The sequence below is a fragment of the Chanodichthys erythropterus genome, chromosome 18 (assembly GCF_024489055.1).
Source record: "Chanodichthys erythropterus isolate Z2021 chromosome 18, ASM2448905v1, whole genome shotgun sequence".
Taxonomy (NCBI): domain Eukaryota; kingdom Metazoa; phylum Chordata; class Actinopteri; order Cypriniformes; family Xenocyprididae; genus Chanodichthys; species Chanodichthys erythropterus.
In genome coordinates, this window is record NC_090238.1 from 25,045,334 (window position 1) to 25,066,780 (window position 21,447).

General features: G+C 39.0%; 1 protein-coding gene across 2 annotated transcripts in view; it reads left to right on the plus strand.

Annotated features, from left to right (window-relative positions):
- Window positions 1-17,957, plus strand: part of esrrga (estrogen-related receptor gamma a) — a 151,307-nt gene extending 133,350 nt beyond the window's left edge. For both annotated transcript variants that reach the window (XM_067367065.1, XM_067367064.1), the window contains exons 7-8: window positions 12,042-12,311; window positions 16,501-17,957. In XM_067367065.1, coding sequence (XP_067223166.1) covers window positions 12,042-12,311; window positions 16,501-16,745 — 515 coding nt within the window. In that variant the 3' untranslated portion in view covers window positions 16,746-17,957. The remainder of the gene's footprint in view (window positions 1-12,041; window positions 12,312-16,500) is intronic.
- Window positions 17,958-21,447: the final 3,490 nt, after the last annotated feature.

Below are 21,447 nucleotides of genomic sequence, written 5' to 3' on the forward strand. Positions count from 1 at the left end.
TTTATTAAATTGATAGTTAATGCAAAATGGAAAATTCTGTCATTTATTTACTCACCCTCATGGTTTTTTCCAAACCTATATGTTGTATTTCTTTTTACAAAAGCAGGAATTTTGAAGAATCTTTAAGCAGGTTGTCCTTATTGTGAGTCATATTGACCATAACAAAGGCAACAATGCTATAAAAGTGGTCTGTGTGGTATATTCCAGGTCTTCTGATGTTATAAAATAGCTTTGTGTGATGAACAGTTAAAAGTGAATAGTCAGTGATAATCATGTGAATACTTATAAATATGGTACCATACAGCTTTTCAGCAAAATGAGGTTGAGTAAATGACTTTTATTGAGCCTTAAAGGGATAGTTCACCCAAAAATTATTCCATAATTTACTCACCATCAAGCCATCCTTGGTGTATATGACTTCTTCCAGACAAGCACAATTGGAGATATATTTAAAAAATATCCTTAGTCCTCCAAGGTTTATAATGGTTGTGACTGGTACCCCAAATTCTGAAGACTGAAATGCATCCATATTTTTAAATATATCTCTGATTGTGTTCGTCTGAAAGAAGATAGTTATATACACCTAGGATGGCTTGAGGGTGAGTAAATCATGGAATAATTTTTGGGTGAACTATCCTTTTAAAATGTAGATTGACAGTTTGCTTGCCAAACCAAGTAAAAAAAAAAAATAAAAAAAGTTGCCCATAGTGTTGCGACAGCATGTAATCATGATTGTGATTTTAGATGAGGGTTTATGTTTGAAAGAAAATTTTACATATACATATATATATACATATAATTTCAAATTCAGGAGGAATTGATTGTTAGGAACACATGATGGATGTCTTCATGTGATTATTACTCACCATATTTAAGCATTGATTTTCTTCTTGAAATTAATATAGATGTTCTCTTTTTTTCTCCATTTTTGCTAATAGACTATGCATCACAGAATATGGAGTGACTGTCCATCACACACAATACCCATGCTGCACCACACTTCACATGTAAACACGTCTGTCTTAGCCTGTTGGAAATGCAACTGACAGTAGTCAGATTTGCATCGTGCTTTGCACTCACACTCGCATTTGTTTTCGCATGACAAAGCTCTGCATAATGCTTGTGTTTATCTGTCCTCTCGCATGTTGGCCTTTATAAAGGACACATTGGCTTTTATAAAGGCAGTAAGAGAGCTGACTAGGTGTGACAGTAACCTTCTGGCCTCTCACCAGCACTGCATTCTTACCAGCCCATCAGGCCCAGTGTCTGCCCCACAGCCAGCGGGGGGCGGCCCTGTGTGATTGCCCGTTGAAAAAACAAGGCATTATTGCTCATTTTTCCCTCTTATTAGTTTGATTACATTTGCAAATCAAATCAATCCATCAGGCAGTTTGTGAAGGGCTGCGTCCTGCAATCTGAAAGGGCCTCCTAGTAATCTCCATCTAATAAGATGCAAATGTGTCACATCAGTAAGTAACCAATAAATCATCGCCGTGTCTACGCCAATCATTAACCATCAGAATGAACAGTCAATTTTTAGTATTTTCAATTTGTGATATGCTAGTGGAATATAAAGATAGATGGACGTAATTATACAAACCAAACTCTATTTCACTCCCTTCATCTCCAACAGCAAATTTGCTGGGAGGTAGAACAGGCCTGTCATCATATTATGATTTTTTTTTTGTCTATTTATTTATTTATTTATTTTTTTTTGTCTAGCGGTTCATGCAAAGTTCACAGGCAGGCTCGAAATGGCCCTCCCCTGAAACCCCACCCCAAAGTATCAGTTCAGGGGGGCATCATTTCCATCAAAGAGCAAGCAGGCAGGAAAATGGGATTGGATTTGAGCTGTCGGCCAGCTCTGAGGAATTATAACCTCGTGTGTACCCGTCCAAACGAGACTGTGAGTTAAACAGGCGGCTCTCAAAGATGTGCAACATATTGCCTTGGTCCTGTATGCGAGCCTAATCATGATGTAAATTATTATCGATGCGGAGGCTAGGCGACACAGCCCGTATATGGTCGTGCCCAGTGTGTTGCTTATAAATAATGCTGTGATTGGCCATGTTTTTAACAGAGAAAGTGTCCTCTTCACATAGTGAAAAAGCACAACAGATCAGCAGTGCTTCACACATGCAGATTCACAGAAAACCTGAAGTGGGATTTGGAAGGAACCTCAGAGTAGACACTTTTTAGACCTCTTTTATGATAAACATCTTAATCTTATGTTTTATATATATATATATATATATATATATATATATATATATATATATATATATATATATATATATATATATATATATATATATATATATATATATATATATATTTTTTTTTTTTTTTTTTTTTTTTTTTAAGTAAATAAATAAATAATTTTTAAAGAAAATAATATATAAAATACAAGATTTCAATGTTTCAGTTTGGCATTTTATTATTAAGTATTTGAAATGTTATGTATTTTATATAATTTATCCTTTTTATATATTTATATATTTTTTTTAAAAAGTCAAGATTTTTCCTTTTCTTTATTGTGGACACTGTCATTGACCCATGTGCTGATGCTGAATGAGTTTTTAGCCAGTCCATATTCAAAGAGATTGAAAAGCAATACTGGTTCAAATACAGTACTCTCTCTCTCACACACAGACTCATACGCATGGACATCTAAGTGTCCTCCACCTCATCACCATATTTCATATTTGAATGTAAATTCACATTTAAATGTCTGCTACCTTCAGTGTGTCCAAAATGTTCTCCCTTCCTTTTTTTCCTCTTCTGAATTTCCCTCTCTGTCTCTTTTGTTGCAGTCCCTCAGGTATAGAGAGTTTCCCTCCACAGAACCTCTTCTGTACTTCTAAGGCCAAAGAGCCATTGTGTCTTGCAAAACTGGCATCAGCATATTCTTTTTCGCCTCATTCTTTCCGCCCTGCATATTTTGCACATAAAATGTGGCCCTCCTCAAATAAGCTCTTGTGTTTATCATGATCGATGCTTTCATGCATTACTCTGTTATATTATTCTCTCTGTTCTGAAATAGCTATATGTAACAGTGCAGGTTCTCTTGCATCCCTCATTATATTTTAATTTCTTTGTGCGTGTGTGTGTGTGTGTGTGTGTGTGTGTGTGTGTGTGTGTGTGTGTGTGTGTGTGTGTGCTTTTGTTTATATTACATTGTGGGGACCAAATGTCCCCATGATGTAATATAAACCTGAGTTCACCTACATCGTGGGGACCAGCCAGCGGTCCCCACAATGTAAATGGGTTTATAAATCATATAGAATGAGTTTTTGTGAAAAAGTAAAAGTTTGCACAGTTTCCTGTGAGGGTTAGGTTTAGGGGTAGGGGCAGGGTAGGGGGATAGAATGTACAGTTTGTTCAGTGTAAAATGCATTGAAGTCTATGGAAAGTCCCCACAATTCACAAAAACAAACATGTGTGTGTGTGTGTGTGTGTGTGTGTGTGTGTGTGTGTGTGTGTGTGTGTGTGTGTGTGTGTGTGTGTGTGTGTGTGTGTGTGTGTTAAAGGGACAGTTCACCTTAGTTCCAAACTTGTGTGACTTACCTATTTTTAAGGAATATATTTTGAAGATTTTTTTTTTTTTTTCCATACAGTGAAAATCAATAGGGTCCAAAACAACATTGGACATGAACTTTCATTGTATGGACAAACTATTCCTTTCATTCATGAGTGCATAAATGGCCATCCTAGCTCATTGTCTCTCCATTCACACACACAACACTTACAGATTCCCAACACCCGACTACTTCCTTCACACGCATCGCTGCCTTATTTCCAATTGCGTAATCAAAACGCAGCTTCGATGGTCGCTCGCGCCGGACGCTAAACAACATTTGGGTTTGTGCTGCGGATTTACAGTTTATCTTTATCTGTTGCTTCATCTGTGGGTAGCTATTACGCCAGCCGGGCCAGCTTATTGTTTGGGCCTGATAGATCTGTGTGCAGTCCATCACTTGGAGCCGTGCGCCCGGAAAGCCATCGGCCCGCCTGATGATGAAATACGAGCTATCAGCCTCAGTAATGGCTGTAAAATTTCATAATTACACGGCCTTTATTACATTGCATAATGACCCTGAAGCAGTATGGAACAATTAATTAAGATTTTCAGCCGTGGCTTTTGCAGAAATTAAAAGGTGCTCATTGCCGTGGAATGGGGTAATGTCTTGTCTCGGAAGCATTAAGGCACGCTTTTAAGCGCGAGACTCCCTGTCTGTCTGTCTGCGTGCGTCGTTGACGCCGGAGTGTTTGTGGAAATGTGGGACATTCCTCTGCTTCTGTTTGTCTGGCCGGATCATGTTTGAGAGAGACGCTAATCCTCCAGTATGAAATTAATCCATGCAGTCAGGCCTCTATCAGAAAGATCTGGATGATTTTTTTCTCAAATTTAATCTCCAGTGATAAGCATATAAATAAAATGCTGCGGTAATCGCAGTTATTCCATGTTTTTAGAGAAGAATGTATCATCAAAGATTTTTTTCTTGTGTTTTTTTTTTTCCACAATGTCCAGATGAGATAGGGTTTGTCAATACAGCCTCGTAAGGGGCTTTATCGATCAGCATGGGAAAACAAATGAATCCGTATAAGTATTTGCCTCACACCCCTCCCTTATGCGCGCACACACACGCACACACGCTCTCACGCTCCTGACTATATGCTGTGGCAAACTAAGGGGGCGTCTGAGGCTCAGACTTAAGCCTTTGCCTGGTGCATCTCATGGCCTTTGCTAACACATCCTTTTGTGCCTGACGGAACGACGGCAGTTGCGTTCGACGGACCTTGCCAGCAGGAGCCGCTTTGACACCCGTAGGGGAGTCGCACATCAAAGACATCCAACTGGCACAGGAGTGAGGCGGAGAGCTCTAGAGCTCTGTGTAAACTACACTAATGCCCCCTAATAGGAATAGGACAAAACTGCTGTCATTCCCGCAAACATTAGCATGAAAAACAGCAAGTATAGGGATGAGCCAAACTGAACCCCATGAGAAAGAGGAAAGAGGGGACATGTTTATTTTGTCTTTTTGCCACATTATTAATCTCATTAGTTCAACATAACTTTTCTGAAAACAATAAAATCTCCAAATCCACGTCAATCCTGAGATTAATAATATCAACCTTCTCCCGTAACCCTTAAGAGACACTTCTACATTCGCCAACCTTAAGAGACTCTGGGGAGAAATAGGAAAAAGGTGTAATTAAAATGTAAATATTGATATTTCATTGTTGGAAATGGCTTTTCGGTGCTGTGGTTAATGTCACTCCATCTGTGGAGCCCCTGCCATGGATGCTTTATTACAGTCCGGGGAGCTGCCGCCCTTCTCCGTGGCCGCCACCAGGGCACATGTGCTTGTTGCTGCCTCGTTTCCATACGCAATTAGGTGGAAAAGTACAGTCTGAACAGTAATCCATGCTATCTTAACCAGCTGTCTCGGTATATTTAGAATTAATCTCCACCACCATTCGGCCTTAATGTATGCAATTAAGAGTCTGCCGATTGCTAATTAAGGTGCATTAGAATCAAGAAGTCGTGCTAACGTGACGATGAAGCATCTTCTCTGCTTTGGGTGGAGCAAATCCTGCAAGACAACAGTAAATTAGTTGTGTTATTAGTTGTGTCCTAATAATCTGGAGCAAGATGTGACAGACAGTTTAAAGAAAATTACATTTTTCTTTGGAGTTTTGCACTTTGTTAATGCAATTGAATTAACCAGTGGGCAACTGATTTTGCTTCCATCTGACAGATTTTCAAGCAAAACAGGATATTCAACAAGGAGAATTTATTTTATCACTTGGGAGTTGATTGGACTTTGAAAAGTTGCATTATATACCAAAATGGGGCCAAGTGGTTGGAGCTAGTTGATACATTTTACTGAAAGAGTTTTATTTTTAGGCTAATATGCACCAATTGAGCACAATACGACTAAGAACATGTATTAAGACAATAAATAGTGTCAATTTCGTGTCTTTATGAGTTTCAGTAGTCTAATGAGAGTGGATTACCTTTGATCCAATTGCTTCACCTTCCTACAGAATTAGCCTTCGGATGATTGCTTTCAGTTTCTAAAATTCTTCTCACAACGGAAACAAAATAATAAGTGCCATAAAAAAAACATTCAATTTTTTTCCCCAAAGAAAAGCCTGAGGGAAAATCACTCAATTCTGTTTAACTCTATTGAATGGTGGAGCAGAAGCCAGCAGCTGTTTAACACCGTAGCGGTGCACATGTGATCACGGTAAATGCTGTACGGCAGCATGCCTCATACTGACAGGTGAATATTTGCTTAGCTGCTAAATGGATGTGGACAGCTATGGCGGTGTTAATGTGTTTTCCTTTCTAAAAAGTGTGATTTTTCTCTCTTTCTCTCTCTGACTGGTGTTGTTTTGTGGAGATGAAAGGCGGCCGGTGATAAAAGCAAAGAGGAGCGCTGCGGCAGTTTGTGTGTATGCGGCTCCTGTCATCACTTCCCCTGTGTCCCCCCTCCTTTCTGAGGGGGGAAGGGAGACTAAAGACCCGACTGTTTACACAGACACAGAACACTCTTGTTTTTGATTTGTTCAAGACTTCTGTAGGCTAATATTTGCCATTTCCTTTGGTGGGAGTTGTTTCGGTGCAGGAGTTTTGCAAAAAGCTGGTTTAGCTGATGAGGGAGTAGCATCTCAGAACCATGCTGGGGCAGTAAATGGACAGACAGAGACTGGCATGGTGGTTGTTCTTGTCTCACCATCAACTTTGGCATCATTAGCCTCACCACAGGCTTATCTGTAAGCTTAGAGTAATCAGCTGAATGTATTCCAAAGAAACATCCTTTTCATGACTTATTTGGAGATTGATGCTACAAAGGATCTGTTTTAGTGACTCAAATACACAATAGTACAGAGGTGAAAAGATTAATATTATTAAATATGCGTAATAAAAAAGCATTTACATCAAAACATGGTTAAAAATTGACTATTAAATATATATAATTCAGTTAAATAATAAAGAAGAATTTAGCAGTTTCACATCATATATATTCATTGTTATGCCTGCCCAGTGGCAAAAATGTCTTTTGAGTGAGTGACTTTATGAGTGAGTCATTGAATCATTCATTCAGTCAATTTGTTCAAAAGCACTGATTCATTCAGGAACGAAACAAGTCTTTATGAGTAAGTTGTTGAATCATTTTCTCAAACAATTAATTCAAAAACGCTGATTCATTCAATAAAGAAACAAAGCTCACTATTATGTGTTGCTCCAAGAACCCCAGTGGTTCTGCTGTGGATTCGTTTAGAACTATTTCCATTGGTAGACCAAAACTACACAGTGTAACTTGTAATATTGTATAAAATGTAAGTTAATCAATATTAACGTATTGCTTATTACTGAACTGCAATATAAAAGCAAAATTACTCTCTCAGTTGTGCTGTTTTCCAGATATTGTGATGAATTCACATGTTAATATATCTGTTATAGATTTACGTATGTTTTTGTTATTTGTCATCCAATGCTGTTCTCTTAAGGCGATATGACAACTTGGACTAATATTATTAAGTCTCACCTTCGTTCTCCCCAGCACTATTTTTACAAGTAGATTAGTTACTGTGTCATCATCGTCTTGACAAAGTGTGAAAGCAAATAGAGTGTATATTCACACAGGAGCTCAGGAGGGAGCCAGGATACGTCAAATAAACATCCAGTGCAGTCAGCACGCAGAATAGAACTGATTCTCATTGCTCAAGCGTGTTCATTTACCCTGCAACCATGAGAAAATAAACAGGGGTGTTGCTTAGAGTGAGACGGAGGGGCTGAGCGCACGTGTGTTTATATGACGGCTAAGCAGCATTGCTGAGGTGAAGTCTGCCTTGAGGAAGACGAGGAGGAGGAACGACTGCGTATGTGTGTGTGTGTGTGTGTGTGTTTGTCTCGGCGGGCTCTCTCAGTGTGTAAACGTGCAGTCAGAAAAGATTTGGCAGACGGACGGCCGGTGGTTGCTGTGAGGCCTGGTGGTGAGCAGTCCTGCCCGGCAGGGGTTAACTTCGCATGGCTGCACCGCAGCCTCTTTCTGTCAGCCTGTGCTATGCGCTGCTCCAATGCTTATTTCTTCTGAAAAGCCACTGCAGGTTTCACAAGGCCTCAGCCATCAGATACCTTCTACTGGTGTAACCTTCACAGATCCACATACTTAGCCTTTCCTCCCCATCTAGCACAAAGTGCATCAGTTTACTGAGAGAAAAGAGAGAGATAGAGAGAAGAAGAGAGATTGTGCCAGTGGCAAAGCCCCTTCAGTCCTGCTCGAGAGAGAGGGAGTCTGAGCTCTGAAGCTGGTCTCTGGGCTAAGAGAGTTAAATTGAGAGGACCTTACTGGAGATTGAACGCTGGATCAGATAATGCCCGTGTGTCATCAGGACGGGGCAGTCTGCTTTGTGTCTGCCAAATAAAAGGGACTGTTATCCAGAGTTACATGGCTTGCTTTTTCCAGCACAAAAGAAATCAGGCAAATTATGAAATATCTGAATATATGTTCAAAAATAAATAGTGTTTATGTGTGTGTACGTCTATAGACTGTCATGCCTTGTCTAGTGTCATGCCTGCACTCAATTAACTTCCTCTTGTTACAGGAGTTGTATACATTTACCACAGCTGAAATGACAGTGACGTGCTTTAATTCAGCTCTTTGGATCCTTTCTCACGCGGCAAAGCATCCAAAGGTGAACCGTAATCACGGTCGCCACTGAGCTCTTTTGTGAAATGAAATAACAGATGAAAAGAAGGGGAAAAAATGCATCTTTAAAGTTTGCCCTCGCGTAAATGTCAATAGAGAACCTTTTCCATCATCAGCAGTAAATTCACATTGATGGCTCTTTTCTTCTCTCTATCGATCCGGCCATGAGAACGTAGATTTGTATCTGTTAATTAATGCGTCCTGAAACAGCATTTGTATTAATCAGGGAGATAAGAAAAATTGGATGCCTGCACTGGCATGACAACCGTAAAAGCGCGAGCCCCTGATAAAATCATTGATGGACCTCAATAAAGAGGGAAAAAAAGTTCTTCCTTCCACTCAATAAACTAATCATCCGGCTTTTAATTATTCTGCGGAGAGATGTGTGGAGATTGGGGAATGTGTAAATCTAATTATTTACTAACAGCAGTGGCTGAGAGGGAGGGCTGGGAGTGGCACAGGGGGAGCTCAAGGCGATGGGCTCCGTCCATCTGCCACTCCACTCCACTCCACTCCACTCCACAACCCCCTCCTCACCCGCCCCCTGCCTTTATTTTGTCTCTCTGTTTGTCCCTCGTACTCTCATTCTCTTTGTCCCTCTGCATCTCTCGATCTATCTTGATATATACTGTCTTCAGCCTTCCGTTGTTCATTTGACTCCTGTACGATGTGTTTCTTTTCATTATCAACTCTGCCGACAATAACCCTTTTAAATGTCTACTGGTGTCACCAACCATGCAAAACACTGTTTATATTTTTTCAATGTGAATCTCTTAATGGAGAAAACATGAAAAGCTTTTTAAATAGCCAATCAATTACTCAATACTATATAATTTATAGTCAAAATTAGTCTATCATTTATATATAGAATGAGTGTTTCGGTTTAAAATTCTCTGATTTGCATAGATCCGAAGTAGGTTAGTGGATTGTTTCCAAACGATCAGCAATATTACAGGATTGCACGTGCCTCTAAGGAGGCCAAGAGAGTGTGATCTTATTTTTAGCCAGTGCCACCTTTCATTGAGGCCACTGTCTTCGTAAGAATGCAGCGGTCTTGCATTAGACCCCCTTAAGAAATTCTTGGCTTAATCCCTTTTGATGATTTTATTAAGTAGTAGAAGATGGCCCTGCCAACTGGCATTGAGCACACTAGCACCAGCAGGCCAGGGGAGGCACCAACTGCTCACTAGCTCTTAGTCTGCCTCTAATGAGATCAGAGATGTTAACAGTTTGGGATAATAAATTAGCGGTTGGTATAAACAATAGCCTGAAACCTATACCTAATGAGCTCCATGCCATTAGTGATTAACTCACAGAAAGACATTTCAAAAAAGAGAAGAAAAAAAAAAAGAAGCAAAATTGCTTGCTTTCTCTGAAGGCATCTCTCCACAACAGATGTTGGTGAGCATCTCTTTCCTCCCGTTCCCCCGCCACCCAGATTAGCCCCCTTGCTGTCGCAAAGAGAGACGCTTCATCTGTTTTTGGAAGAGCAGAACAAGTGAGATGAGACGAAAAGGTCCAACACCAACAGGTGCTGTTTTGCCTGTCCCTCTCCTTCAGAGCTGACGGATGGCTCTCAAGCACTTATGCAGTTTGTCAAGATTATTTGCCCTTTACAAGCTACTTTCTATCTGCCTTTGTTTTGGAATGAGTACTTACACTTTATTTTAAAGGGTTAATTCACTCAAAAATGAAATTTCTGTCATTAAGAACTCACCCTCATGTTCTTCCAAACCCGTAAGACCTTTGTTCATCTTCAGAACACAAATTAAGATGTTTTTGATGAAGTCCGAGAGGTTTTTTTTTTTTTATATATATATCTCCCATAGAAAGCAACAAAATAACCACATTCAAGGTCCAGAGAAGTTGTAAAGACATTTTTAAAGTAGTCACCATGACTACAGTGGTTCAACCTTAATGTTATGAAGTGACGAATACTTTTTGTGTGCAAAAATAAAACAAAAATAACAACTTTTTTCAACAATTTCCTCTCTACCCTGTCATTCTCCTAGACAGTTTATGTTAAAGACACATTGCAGAGCTTCCGTGTTCTACGTCAGAACGCTGACTCTGTATTGGCCGGCTGCTGCATCAGCATCACACGCATGCGTCGTGCTGCTCACTTGAACAGCGTCGGCCAATACTGAGCCGGTGTTCGGACGTAAACACGGAAGCGCTGCACTGCGTCAACTGCATAGGAGAATGACTTGTTGAAATTGTTGGATAATGTCGTTAGTTTTGTTTTGCTTTTGCCCACAAAAAGTATTTGTCACTTCATAACATTAAGGTTGAATCACTGTAGTCACATTGATTATTTTAACGATGTCTTTGCTACTTTTCCAGACCTTGAATGTGGTAAATATGTTGCTTTCTGTGGGAGATAAAAAACCTCTCGGATTTCATCAAAAATATATTAACTTGTGTTCCGAAGATGAACGAAGGTCTTGCAGGTTTAGAACGACATGAGGGTGAGTAATTAATGACAGAAATTTCATTTTTGGTCGAACTAACCCTTATGTATCTTACTATTATTATTATTATTTCAATAATATTTGGGGGGATTTTGAAATTAACCTCTTATTTCCCTTCACTTCACTTAAAACTTCAAGTCAGTAGATAGAAATTATTGAAACTTTAACCCTCAGTTTGAGGTCTTTGAATGGTGTGTGCATCAATCAAAAAATCTTAGCATGTGAAAAATCATTGTATTTATTCATCTTATAGTTGGGGCATAATAGTATTAGGAAACATCTTCAGGTATCACCTGGTACCTCAATATTAAGTATGTTTCTCAGACCCCAAACTGTACATGAAGGTTAACTTCCTTGTCTAATGGACAAACAAAAGCCATGTGATAATCTGTTTCAAATGGCATTCATGAACATGAACTTCAAGACTTCCTTCATTTCGAGCAAATAGACTGGAAAACTGAAAAAGAAAAAAAAAGTGTGTGCAGAGTGGGGGGAGGAGGAAGGAGAAGGAGTTTGAGGCAAGCAATTAGTCTTTCAGTTGGTGTGATGGGAAGAATTGATCCATGCTGCATGTTGGGGGAGATAAGGAGTGCCCTCCCTCAGGATGCCCCCTGGCCTGCAGCGCAGCAGGAGATGAGAGCCAAGGCTCGTGCTAGGTGCCTCAGCTCACTCCCACTGGAGTTTTCCTCTGTATTACACCTCTAGAATGTCAATGCTTCCCACTAACACAACCAGAAACTTCTGACAATGAAATGAGGTTTAATAACGTATGCCACGTTGAATGTTGATTTGAAGCTGAGCGTTCATCGTCGAGTTGAACAAAGCTCTTTTTCTCGTTTTTTCTCAGGGTTTTCCACACTTTCGCTGGCGGACCAGATGAGTCTTCTGCAGAGCGCGTGGATGGAGATCCTGATCCTGCGTGTAGTCTACCGCTCGCTGTCTTTTGAGGACAAGCTGGTCTACGCTGAAGACTACATCATGGATGAGGATCAGTCCAAGCTGGCCGGCCTGCTCGACCTGAATAATGCCATTCTTCAACTGGTGAAGAAATATAAGAGCATGAAGCTGGAGAAGGAGGAGTTCGTCACTCTTAAAGCTATAGCCCTGGCTAACTCAGGTAAAATGAGCAGATGCTATAGATTTCAGTCAGAGCAGGCGCCATATTTGATTTGATGTATTCTGTATGTCAAACTGTTATGGATCGATCAGTCAATCACAAAACATCTTTCAACAAATTTCCCCAAAAATTAAGAAGGAAAAAAATTGACCTTTTAAAATTGGGTCAATGGCATGACACTCAATTTTTGAATTTTGAACTCAGATTTATGAATGTATTCAAAAATAAATTATAAATGCAATGTATTATTACATTCATACATACATGACAAAAGAGTCATTACATTTTTTTTTTGAAAATGGTATAAATGTTTTTTTAAAAACAAATGAAATCAACATTAAAGGGTTAGTTTACCCAAAAATGAAAATTCTGTCATTAATTACTCACCCTCATGTCGTTCCACATCCATAAGACCTTCGTTCATCTTCAGAACACAAATTAAGATATTTTTGATGAAATCCAAGAGGTATATGACTCCTCAATAGACAGCAATTTAACCACCACTTTCAAGGTCCAGAAAGATACTTAAGACATTGTTAAAATGGTTGAAAAAAAGTCATTATTTTTGTTTTTTGCGCACAAAAAGTATTCTCGTCGCTTCATAAAATTAAGGTTGAACCACTGCAGTCACGTCGACTTTTTTTAACAATGTCTTTAGTACCTTTTTGGACCTTGAAATTGGTGGTTAAATTGCTGTCTATTGTCGAGTCATATACCTCTCGGATTTCATCAAAAAGATCTTAATTTGTGTTCCGAAGATGAACAAAGGTCTTAAGGGTGTGGATCGATATGAGGGCGAGTGATTAATGACAGAATTTTCATTTTTGGGTCAACTGACCATTTAATAAAGAGTACATTTTTTTAAGAATTAAATTTTTTCCTTTCCTTTATCATGGACACTCTTAGATGTCATTGACCCACTTCTATCTGTCATTATTTTTGTTCATGTCAACTTAAAAATGGTTTCTGCTCTGATTAAGTCAACATTCCATTCCAAAACAAAATCATTCACAGTAATCCTATTGCAAATGAAATAAGAAACATTTAGCTTGAACTGCACTTGAGGCCTTTTGAATTTCCTGTCATTAGCACAATGTTTATTTTTTGTCCTCTTAATATGGGCTGTTGATCATTTTAAGAAAGATAGAAAGAGTTAAACTCCCTGCTTTGGAATGTTAAAGACTGATGTAGCAGTAGAGTCATTCAGGTACAGGTATCTTAATATCTTAGTCTTTCTTTCTCTCATGTTTTCTCTTCCTCTGTTCACGCGCACACTAAACAGTGTTCCCACCCTTCCCCACCCCGTTTGAAATCCTTCAAAAGCACGGCTGTGGCCCCTCTCCAAATTAGCATAAGTCTCTGCTCAGATGCCTCTTAAGTAAGGAGCCCATCACTATGCACCTGCATGTCAATAACAGGCTCTGATGTTGTCCACCATCGACAGTCACGCCATGGCCCTCTGGCTCCCTTTGTGTTGACCCCATCTTTGAACTTTATCTTGGTTGCTGGCCAGTAGTTTTCCCTTTAATTACAAGAAGGAAACTGTCAATAAAATCTGTTAAATGGGACGCAATGAGCAGCTTGAATGGGAGGGCGGCTATTTGTTCAAATTCTCCAGCGCTCAAGGTATTGACAGTTTGTTTTCTGGGGCCATATGTGACGATCAATCTCCGGCTGGGCCTGGCCATGCTGAAAAATGAAAAAGCAGATTGCTCTTGCTCGCTTGTGGATGACGGCTCGCGAGTTTGGCCCCGGCCTGCAGACACCGGGGGCCGTTCTGCCCAAAGTGCACCCCTGAGAGACCGAGAAAGCACGTGACTCTTTTGAGAAATTATTTTTTAATTGATTCGACGATTAGCGGTTCATCTAGCTTTGTTGACGTGCGTGTCAACCCGCCAAAAACAGGTAAAAGTGATCGATGAGTGGTAGATTTATTCAAACCGGTGTCATCTTCTGTCCACGTTTATACCTTCTTTTCTTTTTTTTTCTGAAGCATACACAATTAGACTTCCTTTAGCCTGATGCATAGGCTAATCGCTAGTCCTGGTACCATTTTTTTTTTTTTTTTTTTTTTTCTCTCGTTCTCGGGTGTCATTCTCTGTATTTATCGAGACTTTCTCTCCGCGGCTTCTCTCCGCACTCTTCTCTCAGGAGAGACATGCATCATGTCCGATTTCAAAGGTGAGCCATTTTGTCACTTCTTTTTTTAGTGGAGAGCAGAGTGTTTTTTAGACAGCTGCTAAAAAAATGATACACTCCACCATTTTCTAAAGCCCCAAAGTGCTGGGTGTTTCCACTCAGATCCAAAGTATTTCACTGTCTTTCAATAGACACAGTATTGCTTAAGCAATTGATGTCAGAGTGACACTTTTTCCTATTTATCCGAAAGCTTTATGTTGCAGTTGATCTCATTACGGTGCGCATTTCTTTTTAAAGGACACATTATTTAAAATGTAAGTGAATGAGTCATAAAGTAAAGCGGTCCATGACCTAATACAACCATTTACTGACACAATTTCAGTGTCGTTCTGGGAAATCCTAACAAATTTGAGTCTAGCAAAGTGTCCTTTTGATAGTAAATTTGAAGGCACAAATAGCGTGCAGAAATATGTGTTTTCTAGTACGCTCTGAGTTTTTCCGTGAGATTGATAGAGCAGCTTGTGTGGAAAGGTGCGGGTAAGCACTTTCCTGCCAGGGATTTCTGTCGGATCACAGGTCACTTTTCAGATGGCCAAAGCCCATGTGACTGATGGACGAGACCTCGCTGTCTGAATTCTAGATGGGCTCCAGACAATGAAGGGTTAGGATATCGAATCGTTGCCTGAAGCAGGCTGACGTTTGTCCCCCCTGGCCAGCCCAAAAGGAAAGACGGCACTCTCTACTAATAGAGGAACCTCACGAGGTCTCACTTTTATCAATACTTAACCATACAATTATTATTTAACTTGTATGTATCAATTGATTTGAGGCATTGCATTGATTGTGACATCTTTGCCAAAAGCCAGCGTGCATTTGGACATTTTATCCGGAGGGAACAGGATCGGATTGACACGCCACAGTAGAAAACCGAGTCAATACTGTTGGTGGAGTCTGTCTATAAAGAGCAAGTCAGACAAAGCACTTTCTTTACCATTGTGATGTGATAAAACCATCAGAGCACTGCGTAGTAGCATCCAAGGCTTGGATTAGCTGGAAAAGTGCAACTATATTAGCCACTGGAGCACAACACAGCAAAGATAGTAGCTGCCTGAGACTAATTGCGTTCTCAGAGGCACGTCTGTCGCGGTGAACGGGCGTGGATGCTGTACTAACGAGTGCGAATGCAAATGCAGCCTGTTTGACATTTCTGGCAGACAATGCCAGTCAGGCTGAGGTATTGTTTCCTGACTCAAGCCTCTGTTTCTCTCGCTTAGACAAGTGCCATATCAGCTCTCCTCCAAACACTGTTTCTGTCGCCCGTGCCATTCATCAGTCCCATAGAGAGGCTTGTAAACACGTGCTGAGGACAGTCTCAGCGTTTAACACTCAAGTGTGCTTTTAATCACTGGAGAATGAGCTTAGGGCTGGCAAAAAAGGATGAGTCACATTCGTTTAATCCCTTTCCTTTTGCCAGGACTTCATCCTCAGGTTTCCATCAGCCTAAAATGTTTTTTTTTTTTTTTTTTAAAGAAAGAAAGAAAAGAAAAGTCCCATACAGGGCTAGCATCAGAGAGTGTCATGCCTATTTAAACTTAAAATTTTGAATGTATATATACAGTGCTGTGTAGAAATCGTAATCGGTTACTGATTCCAAATTACATGACAAAAAAATGTAGTTACTAGCATAATCCATTACATTTAAGGTAATGTAATCAGACTACTTTTAGATTACTTTTGAACTAGCTTGTTTATCACATTGATTTGAATGGGATAATCTTGTAACATATTGATATAAAAAATATTCCAAATAATATTCAAAAAAGTTCAAAAAAGAGAAAGGAAATAAATTCCATTCTTTGTTATCAACAACATGAAATCAATAAAATCAAGTAATCAATTTTAAAAACGTAATTTTAAAACGTAACAATCTAATTACAAATACTTATTTTTTTTCAATCTGATTACGTAATCCAGATTACATGTAATCAGTTACTACCCCACGCTGGGTATCGGTTACTCATCATTGTCCGGTGAATAATTGTTTTTCCAGATTCCATGCATATAGAGGACGTGGAAGCTGTGCAGAAGCTCCAGGACGTGTTGCACGAGGCCCTGCAGGACTACGAGGCGGGCCAGCATGCAGAGGACCCGCGCCGGGCCGGCAAGCTGCTCATGACCCTGCCGCTGCTCCGGCAAACGTCCACCAAGGCAGTGCAGCACTTCTACAGCATCAAACAGGACGGCAAAGTGCCCATGCACAAACTGTTTTTGGAGCTGCTGGAGGCCAAGGTCTAACTCCGCCCCCCCCGGCCCCGTGTTATACTGACAGAGAGCTGGAGGGGGTACGTCACTGACTCCGCCCCTTCACCGGGCAGACACTGACTAACTCTCTGCCGCTGTTCATGAAACCTTTGTCTATAAACTTTATCAAATAATAACTAAAAACATAACCGTAACGGTACTTCTAATTACTGACAATGATACGTAAATATAAGAATGATTTAAAATGTGATTATTGAGAAAAATATGAAGTGGAAAAAAATGACTGCTCTCATTATTCAGCAGTGGGACTTGAAACCAGCCGTTGACTTGTTCTTCTCGAAAATCTGATGCTGACTTTTTTTGTGCTTTTGAAACATTTTGTTGATTTTCAAAAGAGAATTACTGGAGCCAAGAAAGACCAGCCCTGCCAAAGGAAGGAGGTCCACCCGATGGACACCAGCAAGCGAAACTTTCCCCAAACTGTACCGTCCAGCTCCCATGTTGCTGAAGGAATCTAGGAATCAACCCTCTTTACCATAAGAGTGTGGCGTAGTGACTTTGTGCAGTATTACATTAGAGGTCCTCGGAGCAGTTTAGCCAAACGGAGATTTTCACGTCTTTGAAGAAGCTGCTCCTCACCATTATGTAGCCATGCGGATTGATCATGTGTGTGTCACTCCCTTGTCCTTTTCTTTCAAGTCTTCCAAACACGTCTAGCCTCTTTTAATGATTTCGTTTCAATCTTTTCAGGGAATAGCCGAAGCTTTAGTCTCTCATGCAATACCGAGCAAAGATGAATCGCAGTGGTCAAGGAACAGACTCGTTTATTTATTGACTTTATTTTATTATGTTTTATTTGAGTGTATTTTTACTGTACTGAAGGATGTAAATATATGGTATGGTCATCAAACACAATGTTTCTTCATATAATGTTAATAATAGATCGTTATGTTTTTCTACCGACCGCCGTGTTGCGCGATTTACGAACCGTGAAGATGAAAACCTGCTATCTTCTCTAAGCAATAGATGTTTAAAAAGTGGAGGTGTATATGTATGCAATTTTTGTTTGCTTTTTTTTTTTTTTTTTTTTTCTTAGTGCCACACTTACTTGGGAAAATGAATTTCCAGAAGCTTTCGCGTTTCTGTCTGTGCTTGTCATAAGATGATAGATTACATACATGAATATGGCCAGGAGGACCATAACCATTATCTCAAGTCAATTATATATGCATATATATTAACGTCAGCCTCGAAATTCTATTGACATTCTTTCATAATAAAGCAGTATTTGAACTTTGTTAAGCAAAATAGCACTTAGGGAAGACGGAGAAACATCGTAGATTTAGTTTCACGATGGTCCTGATTTTTTTTTTTTTCTTTCTTTTTTTTTTTTTTTTTAGTGCCAGAGATATCATACACATGATGTAATCTTCTTCCAAATGACATTTTTAGCAGAGAGGCTCAAGTATCAAAGCAAGCGATCCACAGCCTTCATCAGAAATATGTCAGTATTAGTATGGGGTATTTTCTGATTATTCTTAAGCATTGTATATTGTAAATGAACAGATTAAAAATCTAACCTAAGACATTTTATTGGAACAGATCAAAGAAAAAAAAAAAAAGAATGAAAAATGAACAAAAAAAAATGTAGTTCAGCTTCTTGGTGTTTCATGTCTGCTGTGTTTTTTCTGAAACATCTCTGTTTTTAGTTTTTTTTTTTGTCCCCCCCAGTCCCCCGTTTCCTCTGTCACACGCAAAAGATGTAGTGTACTACCCGTGGAGATTTGGTTTATCTTCTTTCTTTTTTCTTTTCTAATTTAGTTCATTTTTTAGAGTCAGGGTAGAATTAGAGACAATACTGGATGTATGAATCCTCAGGAGCAAGATGATGGGTTCTCAAATAACCTGAAAAAAAAAAAAAAGACTCTTCCTAGTTACCGCAGATCAACCGATCAACGATCAATATAATCTATGCTGATATATAAGTGAATATTTAAAAGGAGGTGCATTATATGTACAAGAGACCATCTGTGTAACTCCGATCTTGTAGACTAACACTGTATATCATAGGTTACGATGAAAAATATGCTTTGAAATAGTACCCTTTTTCTTCCTTTTCCCCTCTTTTTCTGATTTTTTAACAAAATGCTGTACATAAGGCCTTCATGCTGAACTCCATTGGTATATATCTTGACTCTTTAAGGTTGCAAAGGGAAGAAACATTTTTGTTTGTTTTGGTGTAAGATCGGTTTTCAAAACTATCACTTTGACTTTGTGTGCTTAATAAAAATGACGGAAAAAAAATGAAAGAACAGATCATTTTTTAAGACGAACGGGGAACGAGGGTTTTTAGTTGCTTTTCTTGGTCTTGTTCTATAAATACACTGTATCTATCATTAGCTATTCAAATCTCTTAATAGATTGTGCTTTGGAAAGGTTAGTGTAACGTAACTAGATCTTATCGCTCATGGCAACTCATCAGATGGTCAAAACATGGGGTTGGGGGGGGGGGGTCTTGCTGTTAAGAAGACGTTGGCACTTTCAAATTTTTCACGTGATCAACTCCTGGCAGATGAGGTGCTGTTTTCTCTCTTTCGTTTTTTTTTTCTTTCCTTTTCTTTTGTGTTGTCTTTACTCTGAGGTGATCACGATGGAAATGAAGCGATATGAAACTAGATAAGCTTTCTAATTCTGGTCGGTTTTGTAAGATTTCATTAAAAACGAGAGCAAGTGGTCCTGATCTACACTCAGTCTTTCAGATATGCATTTTTTCCAAGTTGCTTTTAGTGCAGAAAATGAAAAACGAAAGACTTTTATGACACGTACTGTGTAATTTTGGACAAAAAAATGGTACACAGACCTCTCTAACCATTAAAAGACAATTTTACTGTCTTTTAACACTCATCTATCCAGCATAGAAATGAAAGTGTAATTAATCCGTACCCACAATGACTTTTTTTTAGAGATATTTTCTTATTTAAAGCAATATGACGGTGCAGTTGTTGTACAATGCGATTCAATTAGTGATCAAATGCTGTATCTATTGGACTATTTTGCAAATTATAGGATTAAGGATGAACAAATGTACAAACAACTGCTATTTTTCAATGTTGAAGAGATTCTAGGTGTTGGTTGTATTTATTCACGCATTGACACGTCTGCCAAACGCATCTAGGCTTCCTGGCAGTCTAACACAGAAACCAGTGAGGGAAAGGACAAGATCCAGAGGAAGGGGAAAGAATAAAAGAGCATTTGAGAAGCTTCTATGATCAGTATGATAATGATATATTTCAACCCAGCAGTTGCTGAAACAACCTGTAGTGAGAATCATGTCTGTAGTTTTTAGATGTGCTCCACATCGGTAAAACTATTAACTGTATATTTTTGTGATGTGCATCATTACAGTGTGCTCCAAACAATAATGTCCATTTGTGTAAATGTATTTATTTTACATTGTATATATTGTTCAATGCAAAAAGAGAGACCTATGATTCTGTAACTACGATCAGTTCAGATGTGTAACTCCAATTATGCCTTTCAGGATAATAGTAGAGCAATATTAAACATGCTTCCAGTTTTGACTCGGGCTGTGTTTTCCTGTGTAAGAACATGTTTTAACGCATTGTGGTTTTGACTTTTTGTGCTGTAGTGTTCTGTGGACTGCATGATGTGGGGTAAACGTTCAGGCCGTTTACATTACGAGGCTCGAGACTGTTGTTCATCAGTGCATTAATACGCCTATATATGCTCTTGAAATAATGAGAATAATGAGTTTCTCAGGCACCAAATCAGCATATTAGAATGATTTCTGAAGGATCATGTGACACTGAAGACTGCTGAAAATTCAGCTTTGCCCATTTTAGAATATATTGCAATAAGATTTAAATATGACTATTTTCAATGCATTTTTCATCAAATTAATGCAGGCTTGTTGAGCATAAGATACTTTATTAAAAAAAAATGAAAACATCTTACAGACGCCAAATACACTCTATCAATATAAATCAGACAGAAATGTTCTACCTTTAAAATTTAACTTCCATTTTGACCCTTTTTTATATCATATTGGTCAAGTGAGAGTTTTCAAGCTGATATGACCTGTTACAAATCAGAAACTCTTGGTTACACTCATCAAAAACATTGTATGTCTTTACAGATTTTTAATTTGGAATAAAAATACATATATGTGGACCACAAAATCAGTCATAAGGGTCCATTTTTTTTTTAAATTGAGATTTATACATCACCTGAAAGCTGAATAAATAAGCTTTCCATTGATGTAGGACAATATTTGGCCGAGATACAACTATTTGAAAATCTGGAATCTGAGGGTGCAAAAAAATCAAAATATTGAGAAAATCACCTTTAAAGTTGTCCAAATGAAGTCCCATTTTGACCCATATAATGTACTATTTGCTATTGCTACAAATATGCCCGTGCGACTTCTGACTGGTTTTGTGGTCCGTTGGTCACATATTTCTATAAGTACGACAAAAATATTTTCCTTAAAGTAAAAAAAGAAAATTGTGAATAAAACAATTGATGAGCAGAATGCTGGTATCCAGGCAATAGAGGCATCTGCTTGACTACTTGACTTTTTTCTTCTTCTCAAGAGCAGTCTGTCTTTTTTTTTTCCTGCGCTGGCATCTTCACGCGGCCACTCTTCATTCTGTCGCGGTTACAATATTATTGCGTCGGAAAGGGGAAGAAAAATGGTGGATGAGCAGAAAGTTCT